Source organism: Labrus bergylta, chromosome 10 (genome assembly GCF_963930695.1).
Source record: "Labrus bergylta chromosome 10, fLabBer1.1, whole genome shotgun sequence".
NCBI lineage: Eukaryota > Metazoa > Chordata > Actinopteri > Labriformes > Labridae > Labrus > Labrus bergylta.
The window spans coordinates 7,206,068-7,222,188 of NC_089204.1; the positions used below are offsets into that span (position 1 = coordinate 7,206,068).

Sequence of the window (16,121 nt, forward strand, 5' to 3'; positions counted from 1 at the left end):
TTGATTAAAAAACCCTACTATGGGGTACAGTTACCATGGCAACACTCATGCTTTCAACTGATAGGTCATTACTGTGGCAAAATGAGCCTCAGAGGGAGACGGGAAAGAGAGCGAGATTGAGGGATTGAAGATATCCTTAAAGGGAAGCTGCTCGAGGACCGCCATCACCACACACACAGAAAAACAAACATGGAGGTCTGCCGGAGGAGAGAGGGGGGAAACGATGTGTTCACTGACCTGCTGTCTGTTGTTGGGCGTGTGGGGGAGCATGGTGGACACGTGAAACATCAGCTCGTAGTCCTTGTAGGTGGTGTAGAGGGAGTGAGTGCCCGTGGAGTCGGCTGTAACACAGGACAGAAAGGTTATGATCTCAGAACTCAGATTTATTTATTCTGCAGGCCGGGCATGTTAGCAACAGGTTCACATATTTTTACATCTTCTGTGTATGTAAGTCGTTTCTTATTGTGTTTACATGGAAAGTCGAGACGCCTCATCTTAACGTGCACAACATTCATACGACCAAAACGGCCGTGTGGGGGTGCCTTAAAACTGCCTTCCCTTCTCTGGTCCAAACAAATCCAGAGCATTCAGGAGCAGAATCTAAAGTTAGAAGGAGGACATACTGGCTGCTGCATTGTTGTCAGAGAAGCCAGCACTTCAACATAGCATGTTTCCTTAATGTCTGATCATATAGTAAGGTCACTTTATCATCTCACTCACTACACATCTTACTGATTGAACCTTTAAAACACAAAGAAAGGAGAGATAGAGGCGGAAGATCAAATAAAAAGGGAATAGATGAAGCTTCAGTGCAGACTAGCAGTATGCTGGTGATGTAACTGAATAAACAGGATATAGACTTTATAAAAAATGAAGAACAGGAGAACATCTGCACTCAGCAGCATTGGGAGTGTGTGGGCTGCGCTCTGTTGAAAGTGTGTTTTATCTTACTCTTGTTATCCAGCTGAGCTCTGTACTTTGTGAAGCCTTTGAGCCGCACCCTCTGGCCGAGCAGATCCAAGAACTCCTCAAGAGCCGGACCGGCGCTCTCGTTGTTGTACATCTCCTCCTCCGTGCTCTGCCCCGCCTTGCAGTAAAGCACCCCCACCTTGTGCTGGAAGCTCAGCTGGATGGGAAACACAAACACACACACACACACACACACACACACACACACACACACACACACACACACACACACACACACAGTGAGTATCACGTCCTCTCACAGCACTCATCGTGTACATTATTCACTCAGAATGTGAGAGAGCCCGCTTTCCATCATGTCACAGCTAATGTGAAGACTTTCAGAACCCTTGGAGTAAAGAGCTGAAATCCCCTTCACTGAAGCCGGGCTGTGAACTCTGAGAGGAGCATAAATCAAAGCGAGCTAATAGCCGCTACTTAAGAGCGGCTGGGGAGCGACCAGGGAGTGAATTACAAACTTACTGAGAGATAGTTTGGATTAAGGCGGAAAACTATAAACTTCCAGCAAAAGCATTTTAATCCTGTTTAAAAAAAATAAAACATCCATAAGCAATATTTTGTTTGGATAAGTCTTCCCTCGAGAGGAGAAAGATTCGTAAGAGGCACTGAAAGGAAACAACGCTGATCCCCCCCGACAGCCCTCTAATAACTCTCTGAATGCACTCATTACTCCACAAACAACGTTTATTTATGGAGCTCAAAGTGAGCAATAATATCACATCATGACTTACTCACAGTGCAATAACACATGTACAAAAAACCTCTTGTATGCATTCGAGCTCAACAGAGACCGCACACTTCATTGGCGGCTCTGGTTCTGGAAATACATTTCCCCGGTTCAAATCCTCTGTTGACATTTCACAAAATATATAGGAATTATATGAAGAGATTGAAGCATGTAACCATGACAACCAGCTAACCCAATACCCGTGATGACAGTGCATTTGATTCTGCGCCAAAACAGCGTTAAAGAAACGGAGAAAAAGTCAAAGGTACAGGACAGTGTGCATTATTTTTGTCCTGGCAGCCAAGGCACTACATATCCCACAATCCCTTGCAAATGATAGCTCTTCTTCTTACAAGTGTTGTACTTTGTTGTAGAATATATAAACTACTTTCACTGCTGCTAACATCGTGTTAGCTAACTAACTAGCTAGCCTGCTTTAGCAGAACTATTCATTTGCATACGGCTCAAAGGAGTGGGCTACATTGCTATGGTAACAGCGAGCTCCACCAATAAGAGAGGCTTCTGTGACACTCTATGATCGTGGGTAGAGTAGTTCTTTTCCCCATTATAGTGAATAAACCGTGTTGTTCTTTAAACAAGGTTGATATCAGATGAACTTTTGTCTCCTACAGGAGCGTTAACCATCGCTCCACACTCAGGTAGCTCGTGGTCAGTTTACCTGGGATGGTTATGACATCATGGCGAATAATCCAATCGGCTATGTAGAAAATGAACAGTGATTTTAACTTGTGGAACCTCAGTGTTGAGCTCTATCATACATGTGCAAAAAATGTCTTATATGCAACAATAGATGTTTTAAATATGATCTCGTGCAATGATAGATGTGAAAATTTCTCAGGACAAAGATTTTATTTTTTATCATTTAATAGAGTGTCTCCTTTTTATTTCCTCAAAGTGTGTATTTTGTTTTTCCCTGCTTACCTCCCACTTTCATTAACCAATGAGTGATGTCTCGCTGTGAGTAGGAAGGGTATTTAACCTGTACTGTTTTAATCTGAGGGAGGCACAGTGCGTTGAAATGTTGATCCTTTGCACATGAATTAATTTGCCTTAAGGGATTCTTGTGCTCCAGTTCTTTCTTTGGACTCTGTCTTTATTCTGAACGTATAAGATCCTTCTCTGAGAGCATCGACCTCTGTTTGTGAAGCGGCCGAGAGTTTTATTCTTCAGAGCGTTTATTCATCATCGTCCCTTAAATACAAAAACATTTGATCAAAAACAAAACAAAGATGAAGTTAAATGTCTTCTCCTCAAATAGCTAAATCTCAGAGGGGTTCAATCACACCACAAAAATGTATTATTATTATTTCTCTGACCCAGAATGGACAGGTGTGATATGAACTCGTCTCACGGAGAGACAGGAAGGAATCAAACATCCAGAGTGATTCTTCTTCCACGCTGACAGTGAGTGGCCTCTCCTCTGACATGAATTATTTATGGCTTTCAGCTCACGGAAACGGGCGGAGAAAAAAAGAGTCAAAGCGGAAAAAATTGGAGGAAAAAAACATGGCCTCCTGAGTTTGGCACCTGTTACCCAGGATTCACAGCTGAGGGCAGCAGGGTCTTAACCCGGGATGAATGTGTCAATACGCCGAGACAAAAAGGTTTCCATGAATGTGACGCTATCAAATTATCCACAGCCTGAAAGTGTGAGATTGTCTTTTTCCTCAATCACAGGTTATCAGTCTCCAACTGTTGCCATGATGACCTCCTCCGTTAGGCGCTGTGCTCTGCGCTAAATCTCCTGCAGAGACAGGAAGCGATTTTATGTTAAAGCCCAGTGGAGATGGCCTGATGTGCAATGATTCAGTCTCCTGTTTTTTTTCTTTTTCCCACTATCTTGCGTTATACGAGCTCACTTAACCTCATGCTCCGCTTAACTGACTACCCGACGGCAAGGACAATCGTGCTGCCCTTTGGTGCGAATTTGTCTGCGTGAGAAGTGCACACACACCGGGACACATGACACACATACAGAGATGAGTAATACTCCTGAGGTAAAGCCTGTTGTGTAACTGCCTTTGATGTATTTTTGTGGCATCAGCGTCTGTGAAGGTAAAGCAGCCAGAAGGAAAGCTTATCCAATTTAACGCAGGTTATTAGCTTAAACAACTTGCTTGCTTAAAATCTGAGCACTAATTGCTAAAATGCAGTTTAATTTTTCTCTCAATGTTTAATTTTTCTCTCCCTCCCGTCGTGCGATCTGCTGCAGGGTGCTGAACACTTCCCGTCCTTTACCTCTTTTTAAGAAAAGAAAATTCTTAAAAGTGCAAAGATGGAAATAATTTTAATGAGGGGAAAGAGAAATGAGGACAGTGTTCCCCTTCGAGAGCTTAGAGACGCACCTGAGGGATACAGCAATGTCCTAACACCACACACACCCACACACACGCACGCACGCACGCACGCACACTGTGACATCTGTCTGCACTGCAGCAAAAACCTCCTAGAACTTGACGCCAGTCATCAGGGACAGTTATGCAAACATCTACAGCATTTTTTGGATTCCACTGAGGCAATAACAAAATTCGATGCAATAACAAGATGATGCACATTAAATAGAAACATAATGAAGTGTTCGAATCTTCTAAACGTAAATCCCCTGTGTTTGCATGCACCCCTGTTTGTAACACAGCCTCGCTACTGAACTCAAAATTAGGGCAAACATCAGAAGTGTTTTTCTTCACAACAAAGTCAAAGTCATCAGATTTGGCCCCGCCTCCTCTCCGTCCTCCACCATTGTGCTCGCTAACCTTGCCGTCTCCGTCAAACTGACATCATCATATAATCTGATTTTAGTTGACGGCTGGCTCTGGCTTCATCTGATTACTAAAATGGTGCTGGATTATGTTTTGTGACCTTTAACAGATCGGCAGTGCAGTGGATCCTATCAGATAGTTTTGGGTAAACTGTGACTTTGATGGAAAGCTCACAAAAATATTGGATTAAATGTTCCGCTTCTTGCAGTCGGACCTTCCTCAGAGTCTAACTCTTAAACTTCTAACTAATAAAAAGTTAATGAAAAAAGTCTATCATTTGGGTTTTAAGCCGACATAAAATCTCATGCTCTCCTGCTCACTTCTGGTTGATTGAAACAACTTTTACTCCAATTAGCATTAATCCAACTCGTACACAATAATTGGCGAGCCAGCCAGGAGCTGTAACGTGTGGGTTCAATTGTATTTTCAGTAATAACAGCACTTGTGGTAAAAGATTTAAGAAACATATGTTGAGTTGGATGTTCTGTTCTGACGTTTTTTATTTGTCACTGATTTAAAGGTCACATATTACACAAAATCCCCTTCTCAAAGTTTCTCTGACACTAATATGTGTCCCTCGTCTGTCTACACGATGAGAAAAGTCCATCCTCTCCGTCTTCTGCCTGCTCCACTTTTCTGAAAATGTGTGCTCAAACAGGCTGTTTGGAGATTTTCCCTTCATGACATCACAAAGGGCAGTAACCCCTCCCCCAGGTGGGTGACACTCCCACAGCTAGGTGTTTGTTCTGTCCTCTGAGTCTGCCTTCTCACCGTAAACAATAGGACATGGAGCGAGAAAGCCCGAGACACCCAATCCCTTTTAGAGAGGGGCGTGGCCAGACACAGCTAATTTACATATTTAAAGGTACAGACACAGAAACAGCCTGTTCTGAGCAGGGCTGAAATAGAGGGGTTTATAGACATGATCAAATACAGGATCAGAGTGGATTTAGAACAAGAAACTTCACACACATGCTTTGGGGAGCGCTGAGACTTATTTACACTGGTTGAAGAGGAGGAGAATATGTCACCTTTAAGCCCTTTTTTTGCAAACTGTTTGTTGCACCTTTTCATATCACGTTGACAAGAGAATGCAGTTCATTTTGCAGCCATGTTTCCTCAGCAATGATAGCGATAAAAGGTAACAAGGTAGATGTGAAGGACAATGTAGGGTCAAAAATTCTGAGTACATTAAAATTTTCCAAAATTTAATTTCATGTCTGATTTACATATGTGAGAGGTGCTTTGTGCCTCAGCAGGTGGTAGATTACTCTATTGAATCTGTGCACCGAACCTTCCTGCAGCCTGAATTACACCTTGAGGTTGGGCTGTTGAAGTGGGCATCAGCACTGATTTATGGTCCTGCTAAAGGTTTCACTCGCTTACTTTTGGGGACCGCTGCAAAACTCAATGGCATTGTAGAAATTAGGGAGTGGCATGCATTTATTCTTTGTTCACATTGTGATACAGAGAAACAGCAGAAAAACACTTTATGGGTTAGGAAGAAGGAAATGTTTTCAGCTTCTTTTAGGGGTGATGATTAGTCGTCTTCCTCTGACCTTTAAAATATTGTCTTTCCTATCATCAGACTTCACAAAGTGTAAATGCAGTCGTGCTTTATCTCGCTCAGATCACAGATTTAATCATCAGATTGTATTAAAGATCAAACGTCTTTAATGCTAAAACAGAAGCTTCCGATAAACTCTTATGATTAAACTGTGATGCTCAGATTTTCTTCTTTAGATAGAAACAACAGAAAGACATCTGCTTTCTTAGAGAAACCATCGATGTCGTACAATCTGTGATGTTTTTATCCGACATCACATCTCAGAAATCTGACTAGCTCCCTAATGCTTTCCCCAGTCTCCGTGTGCACAGGGTCTAAACTACATTCACATGTGTTCTGATCTCTCAGGAACATTACAGCACAGTCCAAACTGCTTTCTGTCTCCAGAACTGAACCTGAAGATGTTACCAGGGCCGTCTTGCCCCACAATATTCTCTCTAACCAGGCGTGCAAAAGGAAGGATAAACACACTCTTGCATGTCAACAGAGGACTTAACATCTTCTCATCAGTGTGTATATGCACCAAAGAGTCCTTAAACAAAGCTCCCTGCAGGCAGGAGAAGAAAACGCAGCTCTTACAGTAACAGGAAGAGGTCTGGCAGAGCCTTTGTTATTATGTTTTACTGTCCAATAATATCCTTCCTCACATAAACACATTAGAGGGGTGGTGAAACTCCAGCTCGGTTGAAAAGATTACGGGGTGCTTGACCCATTAAACATGTGCGCAGCAAGCATAACATTAATGATTAAAACAGGAGGGCACCAAAATACTGAGGTCCAAATATAAATGTGGCCGATTGGTTTGAGGTTTGAGGAGGAGGAGAGCCAGTTGGAGGAGTTGTAGACCCACTTAGCTGCAGCCCGCCTGCTCTCAAAGCACTTTCTTGGATTATATTGTTGCTTTTTTTACCCCCTTGTGTCATTTTTGGTCTTAAAACAAAGCCTGTATCCGCAGACGCTCGCTCATACCAAAGGCATGGGGAGTGATCTGGCAGGTGGACAAACTCTCTTTGAGATCTGGCAGAAAAGCTTCCTTTAGCTCCGACATAGAAAGTTACTTTGAGCTAATTGGACAGCCAAACGTCTGCCATCATCCTAAGTGCATTAACTCTCTTTCAAGAGGACGCTGCACTGCTCCTGCTTGTGTTCGCAACTCAGTCCTCTACAAGAGGGACATGGTTGACACTTTCTATTATAAGAGCCTTTCTCCTGTCAGAGCGAGGGATGGTCTCTCACTAATGAATGTAATTACACTAATAAGCCGCCAATTCTCTGATAGCACGATAAGAAGAGCGGCTAATCCTCCCACGCCGCTCTCCATCTCGCAGTTTTATTAGAAGAGAAAATAAAGGCCTTAAAGATCACACAATGAGTGCGTCTCTGACACCTGTGATACAGAGCTCACATATCTAATAACCATTGGATTCAAACGGAGGTAATGTGAGATGACACCCGGCGCCGTGCAGGAAGAATACTAAACCACCTGCTCTCACACGAGTGAGTTGTCAGAGGGCGAGTTACTTTCTCTTCCGTGTGTCGGAGCAGTCGATGCCGGCTGCAGAGAGCGTGGGATTCATATTGATTTCATTTCAGTGTCATATCGTCGGTCTTCTGTTTCCACCGGGGGGATCTGTGTTCATCTACAAGAAGATCATTTAAATGGAACAAAGCTTCCTGCTATTCTAACTGGATTACCGCCTCTCCGTTTCCTCCTAGAGCTGATGTAAACGTCGGAAACGGAGATGGTTCAATTCATCTTTTTCTAATTTTAAAATATTATTCATAATCCCTTTAACAGCACGTGTGTGCAGTGGCTTTGCGGTCTTCAAAGAACAGTTTGAGATTTAGGGAAATATGCTGCAGAGAGAGAGAGAGAGACCAAAGACAACAGTCACGTCTGCTTTTTAAATATGATGCTTCAGCCAGCAGTCAGGTGGTTACACGGCTGTGTGGTAACATGAATTTGGATATTTGATACCCATCGAAATAGAGGGGTAAAGATTATATTTTTTTATATAAGTGGGGTATAAGATTTATTTTGGGCTTTTTTGGCCTTTATCTGAGAGATAGGACAGTGGATAGAGTCGGAAATCAGGGAGACACAGAGTAGGGAAGGACTACATCCTCCATACATGGGGCGTGGACTGCACCACCAGCACCCCAAGATTATATTTATATAATCTTTTTATGCCTTTATTTTAGAGATAGGACAGTAGGTAGAGTCAGAAATCAAGGAGAGAGAGAGGAGAATGACATGCAGGAAAAGAGCCACGGGTCAGATTCGAACCGCCCGCTTGGAGGACTACAGCCTCTGTACGTGGGGTGCACACACTAACCACTAGGCTACCTGCACCCCAAGTTTAGATCATTTAAGGGAAACTGATTTTGAAAAACACACTAGCAGATGCATAAAATCTGAGTAGGAAAAGTGAACTTGTTTTAATCAGAGTCCTTGAAACATTCAACATCATGGCGCTAGTTTTAAAGATTTCATATTGGGCTTTTTGCCTCTTTATATAGGACGGTGGATTGAGTAGGAAACCAGGAGAGAGAGTGGGGAATGAACTGCGGGAAAAGGGACACCGGTCGGACTTGAACCTGGACCGCCCGAGGACCATTGCCTCCGTATATGTGAAGCAACCTAACTGCTAGGCCAGCAGCGCCCCCATGGCACTAGTTTTATGTGCAATCAGAGTAAATGGAATTCATGTTTCCCATCATCTATAAAATCTTTGCATTAAGGGTCTAAATTTAAAATGATACGGTATTATCAATATTTGATTATTTTCTTAATCACTTTCATTTTAGCTTAGCATAGTTGAGCTTAGCCTAGTTTAGCGAATGGAAACGGGGGAACAGGTAGCGAGGATGAGCCAAAAGGTTACACAATCTACCCCCCAGCACTTAAATTCATGCTCTCTCTACAAAGAAACAAAGAGTAAAGACTTAAATATTTGAGTTGTTAAAGGGCTTATAATGCATCGTTTGTGGAAAAGGAGCAGCAGCATATTCTGCAGTCTCTGCTGGTTTCCTGCTAACCTCACAGAAAAATATGTGCAGAAGCTTCTGTGCAAAAACAAACTAGCAGGACCTTTCATATAGAAAACCCTGTTAACACATGGACCTAATTGAGGCCCTTAACATCACGTTAGTCCATTTCTGCTTAATCAATTAAAACATGGCGGACGTCTGGCTGTACTCACCCCCTGCTCGTCCAGCTTCAGGAGCTGCTCGGGGACTTTGGGGGAGTTGAGGGCGAGTCTCAGACACTGGATGTTCAGCTCAGGGATCACGTACTCCAGTACTTCTTTCAGCGGCAGGCCGCGCGCCGTCCCGTGTCGCGCTGTCGATGGAATGGCGTCCTCGAGGATGGCTCCACGCAGCGTGGTCAGCTGAAATAGAGACGATGAATGTTAAGTCCAGTGTAGCTTAGTTAGTGTTTGTCTTGTGGATACCGCCTTTATGTCTGTATTTGAATTCTCTGCAGGTTTATTTGATGAACCTTTTTAAAACATACTTTTCCTGATTTGACTTTAATTTATGTTTTAATTTTCTCTTTAAAATATTTTAAATCTTTATAAATGTTGCCTTTCTAAGTTTTGCATGAACTGCTTTGATTCACATCCTTCTAAAAGTGTATGTTTTGGAGTAATTTCTGTCATGATCTGCATCTTTTTGGAGAACTTTGTAACTCTACCTAAGATCTGATTGGCTGCTCTCTGCTTGAGCCCCTGGATGTCAAAATGTGTGGAAAATTGAACACGCCCCATTTATGGAGGCTTAAGTCCACTAAGCAGACGGCCAAGGTTCACATCCGACCTCTCTCTCTCTCTTCATGATTTCTGTTTCTATCCACTGCCCCATCTCCAAAATAAAGGCATAAAAAGTCTAAAAATAAACCTTTTAAAATATATATATATGCTGAAGATTAAGTTCAGGATTTAATCTCATCCTGGTACGACACCCTCACCACCGGACGCAGTTCATCCCAACCAAACCTCTCTGAACTGTACACCGCTCCATGACAGAGTTACCCTGATCCCCTCTCACTCCCTACACCCTAATAACAGAGGACCCATCTAACCTCCTCCACCCTGACCATGGAGGACCCCTCCATCATCCATCCATCCATCCATCCTTTCATCCATCCTAGCTGCTGTGAGCTCCAGTGTAAACATCTCTCCACGTTGTTCTGTGTTATTAGGCGTTGGCTCCATTAGTTCCATTGGAAGGCATCAGGAGTTCACTCTTTAAATAATTAAGACGGGCAAACTGAGCACTACACGTTAAGTGGTGTTTTACTATTAAGATCATTAATGTGTCAGTAAAAATCGACCCAAACAGCTTCCTCACAGCCACTCTGTAACCCTGAGTTGTTGTTGTTGAAACATCAGAGACACTTTCACGCAGATTACTAAACAGAGGAAGAGAGAGGGCGAGGGCGAGGGCGAGCGGGGCAGAGAGTCAGAGGCTAAATGATGAGAGTGCATGCAAACAGTCGCTCCAGTGGTCGGGGAGTTAAAACACTTTCTGCGTGCTACTTGCAGGCCTGCCATGACCCAGATACATTGTTTTATCGTGGGAGTGCTGCTTAAAACCAAGAATGGCGCTGGATATCAGTGACATCCTCCTGCCTGACACATCTGTTGCACCTGAATTATTCAGAGGATGAGACCACCCAGCATCAATCAGGGAGCCAGTTCGTACCACCGGGGACTAAGAGGCTGCAGCTCAGTGTGTGGACTCATCATGGTGTGTGTGTGTGTGTGTGTGTGTGTGTGTGTGTGTGTGTGTGTGTGTGTGTGTGTGTGTGTGTGTTTAGGTGAGAGTTTGTAACAGCATGGCCGATCACACCGACTCTGATGGACTGAATGACTGTCTGCATGATCGGCTAACTGAGTCACACCTGGCTCTGACTCGTGGTCACATCAGGCGGCTCGGAGCTGATTTAGGGACAGGAGCTGAGACGCTTCCTCTCGTTTTCAGGGGAACAGAAAGAATCCCTGCACTGCTGTACGGGTCGATTGGGCTCTGAGCTCAGGGACTTTAAATTGTCTGCTGAATGTAACGTTGAAAAATACGACAAACAATCTCTTAAAAGCATGTCTGACTTTGGTCAATATTTCACGTCTACGGTCTGAAAACAGACCTCCTGCTGGGAGTTGCTTTTACAGGATCCTGTTTCAATCAATCTCAGATAAAAGACCTCCTATTTTTGCAGCTGAAAGCTAAAGATTTAGACTTTTAGTGTCATCAGGTTTTACATTTATTGATGACATCATTACAGTGTGTTATATGAGGTGAAATGCATGGTGGGAACAACTGGGGGAGAGGCAGATGTGATCTCGCTGAATAAAATCATTATTTAGTATAATCCTGTTTAAAATGTTCTGAGATTAAATCCATAAAAGCAAGAGCATAATTTACATGCTATGCTGTAAAGTTAAATAAGTTTATATAACCTCTGGGTTTGATTGTAGAAGTATAAACTAAGGCCCGACCGATATGTAACATTTTGGGTCGATATACAGCAGATACAATAATCAACAGACCTTTACGATCTCTTCTTAAAAACAAGAACATCTCAAAAGACGATAAATGTGCAGAGTTCAAAATAAGAAGTATTCTGTTGACATTTCAATATTTCTTATGCAAAATCTGATGAATAAATCTGTGTGATTTTTGTAATCTTTGATCAATAATTATAGTCTATTATCCTTTGTGACTCTGGACTCGGGTTATGCAGATTCTGGGAATACGATGCATTCAAAGATACTCACAAATGTTACCACACAGAGACCTTTTCTGTAGCAGAGTAAAGAGTGAGGACAAACAGCAGGAGACTTTTTTTTACCTGGCTGGTTCTGAAGGTGACTCGGTAGTTGAACTGCATCCCTTCTTTCTCCTTCCCGTCGTCCAGACGCTCCCTGCGGACGCTGACCGCCACCGGTCCTAGATTGTCGTCGAACCCGAAATAGTTCTGATGCTCTGATGGAGGTACGGCAAGAGAGAAAGATCAGATTTAAAACATGTTAAGCGTCAAATGAAGTCCCTCAGTTTTAATAAACTTCAGTGAAGTGTCAGGAAATCTGTCAAAGCTAAAATGAAGAAGAATAAAAAACATTTTTCACATCTTTACCAGATCATTGCTCTGGCTGAACCAGAATCTGAATGTATATTTAAAGTCCGCTTCCTGTATTTATGTGTTCATGAAGGAGTTCTGTGTGCTTTGGACCGGGTGAGTCCTTACAATGATTTTATAAAAGCAGCTGGTGACCCGTACAGATTTGAAATTGATTCACTTCGGATTATAACCCGCTCTGTAGTGACAGCACGAGGATTTAAAAAGTAAATAAATCAAAAAACAGCCCTCAAAGTTTTGACCCCGACCGACCTGACAACGCTGTCCCAGATACTCGCACGACATCATCCTTTGTTATGAAAAAAACACGAGTAAACAAAGTATTATTTTGGAAATGAACACATGCTGTTGTGCAGTATTAGAGATAAATAACATTTTAGATTATTCTATTTTGAAGGGATTCATTTATAATACCACAACAAGCATAAGTACATTTGTTATGCAAACACTGATTCTTCCTTTTCTGCTTTCATGTGATAACTTAGTGTGCAGGGTAGAGAATGGAAAGAGTACTTGATATATTTAAAGGTCACATATTCCTCCTCTTCAACCAGTTTGAATAATTCTCAGAGCTCCCCAAAACTTGTCTGTGAAGTTTCTTGTTCTAAATCCATTATGATCCTGTATTTGATCATGCCTATAAACCCCTCTATTTCAGCCCTGCTCAGAAAAGGCTGTTTCTGTGTCTGTACCTTTAAATATGTAAATGAGCTGTGTCTGACCCTCTCTGGAAGGGCTTGGGTGGTCTCTGTCTTTCTCTCTCCATGTCCTATTGTTTACGGTGAGAAGGCAGACTCGGGGCAGAACAAACACCTAGCTGTGGGAGTGTCACCCACCTGGGGGAGGGGTTACTGCCCTTTGTGATGTCATGAAGGGAAAATCTCCAAACGGCCTGTTTGAGCACACATTTTCTGAAAAGTGGAGCAGGCAAAAGATGGAGAGGATGGACTTTTCTCATCATTGGGGGGTTTGTAGACAGACTAGAGACACATATTAGATCGAGAGAAACATGGGGAAGTGGATTTTACAGAATATGTGACCTTTAAACCTAAGAGATGAAGTGGTTTCATGGTCTGAGTCTTAAAACATCAGGATGAGCCCACTGAACGAGCTCGGATTGTTGGTGTCTTTGAATGGAACAGAAGAAAAACACACAAAACATGTTTGTTTAAGAACCTAACCTACCTCCTCTGGTCCAAACAAATCCAGAACATTCAGGACCAGAATCTAAAGTTAGAAGGAGGACATACTGGCTGCTGCATTGTTGTCAGAGAAGCCAGCACTTCAACACAGCATGTTTCCTTAATGTAGTAAGGTCACTTTATCATCTCACTGTCTCCACATCTTACTGATTGGACCTTTGAGTGTTGTTAGAACCAGCAATCGTTTCTTGCTGACATAAAGAGTATGTCATCATAACTTCCTTAATACTCTGTCAAAACACTGTCTGGATTATGATCTGGAAACAAAGACTGTGTTTGTCTTTTAAAGGTTGAGGTTGGAGTGTGTTGTGTGTTTTTGTGTGTCATGAGCAGAGGCAGAGCTTTGCACACAAAAAGCGTTGCCTTGAGCAAACACTCCTTAATCCAGTCTAAAGCCTTGGAGAAGGACCGGGATTTACCAGACGACAAAGAAAATGCTCAGCAGGGAATCAAAGCACTGACACTGCAAAGAGATTCCTGCACAAGTTTAGACGTTACATCTATGCCACGCTGAGTTCTAGTCACAGTGGCATTAACATCGGGGCAAAGCTCACATATGCATGAATAATAAATTAACTGTATGGAGGCGATGCGGGGTTAACCATCTGAGGAATGCTCGGCTTGTCAGAGAGCGAGGACTGAGGGGGGATGCTCCGTGAGGCAGAAGGTCAAATGGTGGCAGGAGGGCTGGAACGAGGCCGCTGTGCATCTGAACGCTGAAGGCACAGACAGTGTCGAGTATGGAGGGACGCTTTGGGGCAACCTGTTCCTAAATCTTGTCACTGGGGCTCATCGTTTGTTGTTTTGCCAAAAGGTTTCCTAAATGGATTAGTGTGACTGTCACGTCAAACAGCGCCTCGTCTCTGTCCTCCTGTCACTCCACACTGCAGATCTGCCGTCAAAGGCCCGCTCGGTTTGTCCCTAATTCTTTACATTTTAGCCTCTCAGACTTTTTATTTCAGGGCAAAATATCTCCATCTGTGACCCAGACCAGTCTGTGTAGTGCTCCCTTCTGGGCTGCAAAGATGTGATATAACAAGGTTTTTTTATGCTCTTTTCTTTTTTGTTTTGGTACGATACCAGTAAAAATGTCATGAAATTAAAACAACCCCATATATATAAAGTGCTCTTTTGGGATGCAAAGTAAACACAAAAACAAAGGGGTGGTGACAGGGGGCTTTGTTATGGAGATGGAGTAGAAACGTAAAAGTTCAAACGTTCTTAAAGGCACACAGCGACCTCAAAAAGAAGGTGGAGGTTCTTTAGATCCAGCGCCCTTTAGAGATTGTGATTCCTCCAAAGAGCGGAATAAAGCTCTGCCACCATGAACGACATTATTCTTACACATTTCATCTGCACCGGCGTAATGTTTGTGTCTCAGTGTGTGGTTTTACATTGCTAAGGGGAAACAGGAGGGGCATAAATATCCGGCCTTCAACTGGCGATCTGGTGCCAAAAGATGCCGCACTTTCCACATGCTGACCTGTTCTTCCTACTCATTGGGAACAAGTAAAGATATAAGACCTAAACATTTCTCAGACACAGGTTCTTAATATTTTCTTCTGACTTGTAAGCTTGGCTGAATGAATAAGTCCATCCTCCCTTAAAGGTTCTCATTTTAAATTCACATGGATGTGTGAGCTTCACTGTGCACAATCTTCTATAAGCAGAGTTTATCAAGACGTCAAACATGAACTTTTATTTGTCACTTCTACAAAAACGTCTGTCTCTAAAGGTCAGGGAGTCACATGTTGGGCAGCTTTATGGTCCTCACATCATAAAAGGGTTGAAGTCCCCTGATCCAAAGCGCTCTTTATGGTATTTCTCAGTACAGTATGTAACCCTGACCTGTGTGTAACAGGTTCAGCAGGTGGGTGTGGGACAAACATGGTGTCCATTAAAGCAGCCTGGGGAGAAGCACTCCTGTTGCTGAAGGTAAAAAAAGCTCAGGGCGATCAATAGGATCAATGCTCAGCTCGGGTTGATAAAAGCTTGCTCTGAAGTGATGACACGCGGCCATGTTTGTGTGAGTGTGGGTTTGTCTGTATTTATGTACGTGTGTGTGTTTGCGGTCGAGGCGGAGGTGATGACAGATTTGTCTCCCTGATGAAACACTTCAGAAAAAAGGGGAAAGGGACACTTCCACACGCTGTGAAAATGACATCTTGTGACTGTGGCTCAGTTGGTAGAGTCATCGCCTCTCAACCGGAAGGTCGAGGGTCCGATCCCCAGTCGAGGGTTCGATCCCCAGCTGGGCAACATGTCTGATGTGTCCTTGGGCAAGACACTTAACCCCAAATTGCTCCTTCTGCTTCTGTGGCGGTGTATGAATGGCATTAGTTACTTCTGATGGATGATACTACATAGCGATCATCACTACCCATCACTGTAGGATGTGACATGTGGTATAAAAGCGCTTTGAGTAGTTCGAAGACTAGAAAACCGCTATATAAGCTCAAGTCCATTTACCATTTACATCTCCTGTAGAAGCTGTAACAACAAAACTATAGTGACAGCAGCACGGGGCGTTTCAATTATACATCGGCCTGCTTTGGCACAGAATGAGGTTAAATTTATAATACAACTAGCCCAGATTTTGGAATGAGGAGTGAGTGAGGCGACGCTTCACTGTAAATAATTCACAGATTAAGTTCAATGGTACAGTTAGACAGTGGAAGTAGAGCACATCTGTATGAGTCCCTACTTTGTTTTGGAC

At 43.0% G+C, this 16,121-nt stretch overlaps 1 protein-coding gene across 5 annotated transcripts in view; it reads right to left on the reverse strand.

Moving 5' to 3' along the window:
• LOC109993878 (signal-induced proliferation-associated 1-like protein 2) overlaps positions 1 to 16,121 on the reverse strand; it is a 113,930-nt gene that overhangs the window by 54,532 nt on the left and 43,277 nt on the right. For all 5 annotated transcript variants that reach the window (XM_020646998.3, XM_020646995.3, XM_065959168.1 and 2 more), the window contains exons 3-6: positions 11,916 to 12,049; positions 9,265 to 9,453; positions 952 to 1,126; positions 238 to 341 (exon numbers count right to left, since the gene is read on the reverse strand). In XM_020646998.3, coding sequence (XP_020502654.1) covers positions 238 to 341; positions 952 to 1,126; positions 9,265 to 9,453; positions 11,916 to 12,049 — 602 coding nt within the window. The remainder of the gene's footprint in view (positions 1 to 237; positions 342 to 951; positions 1,127 to 9,264; positions 9,454 to 11,915; positions 12,050 to 16,121) is intronic.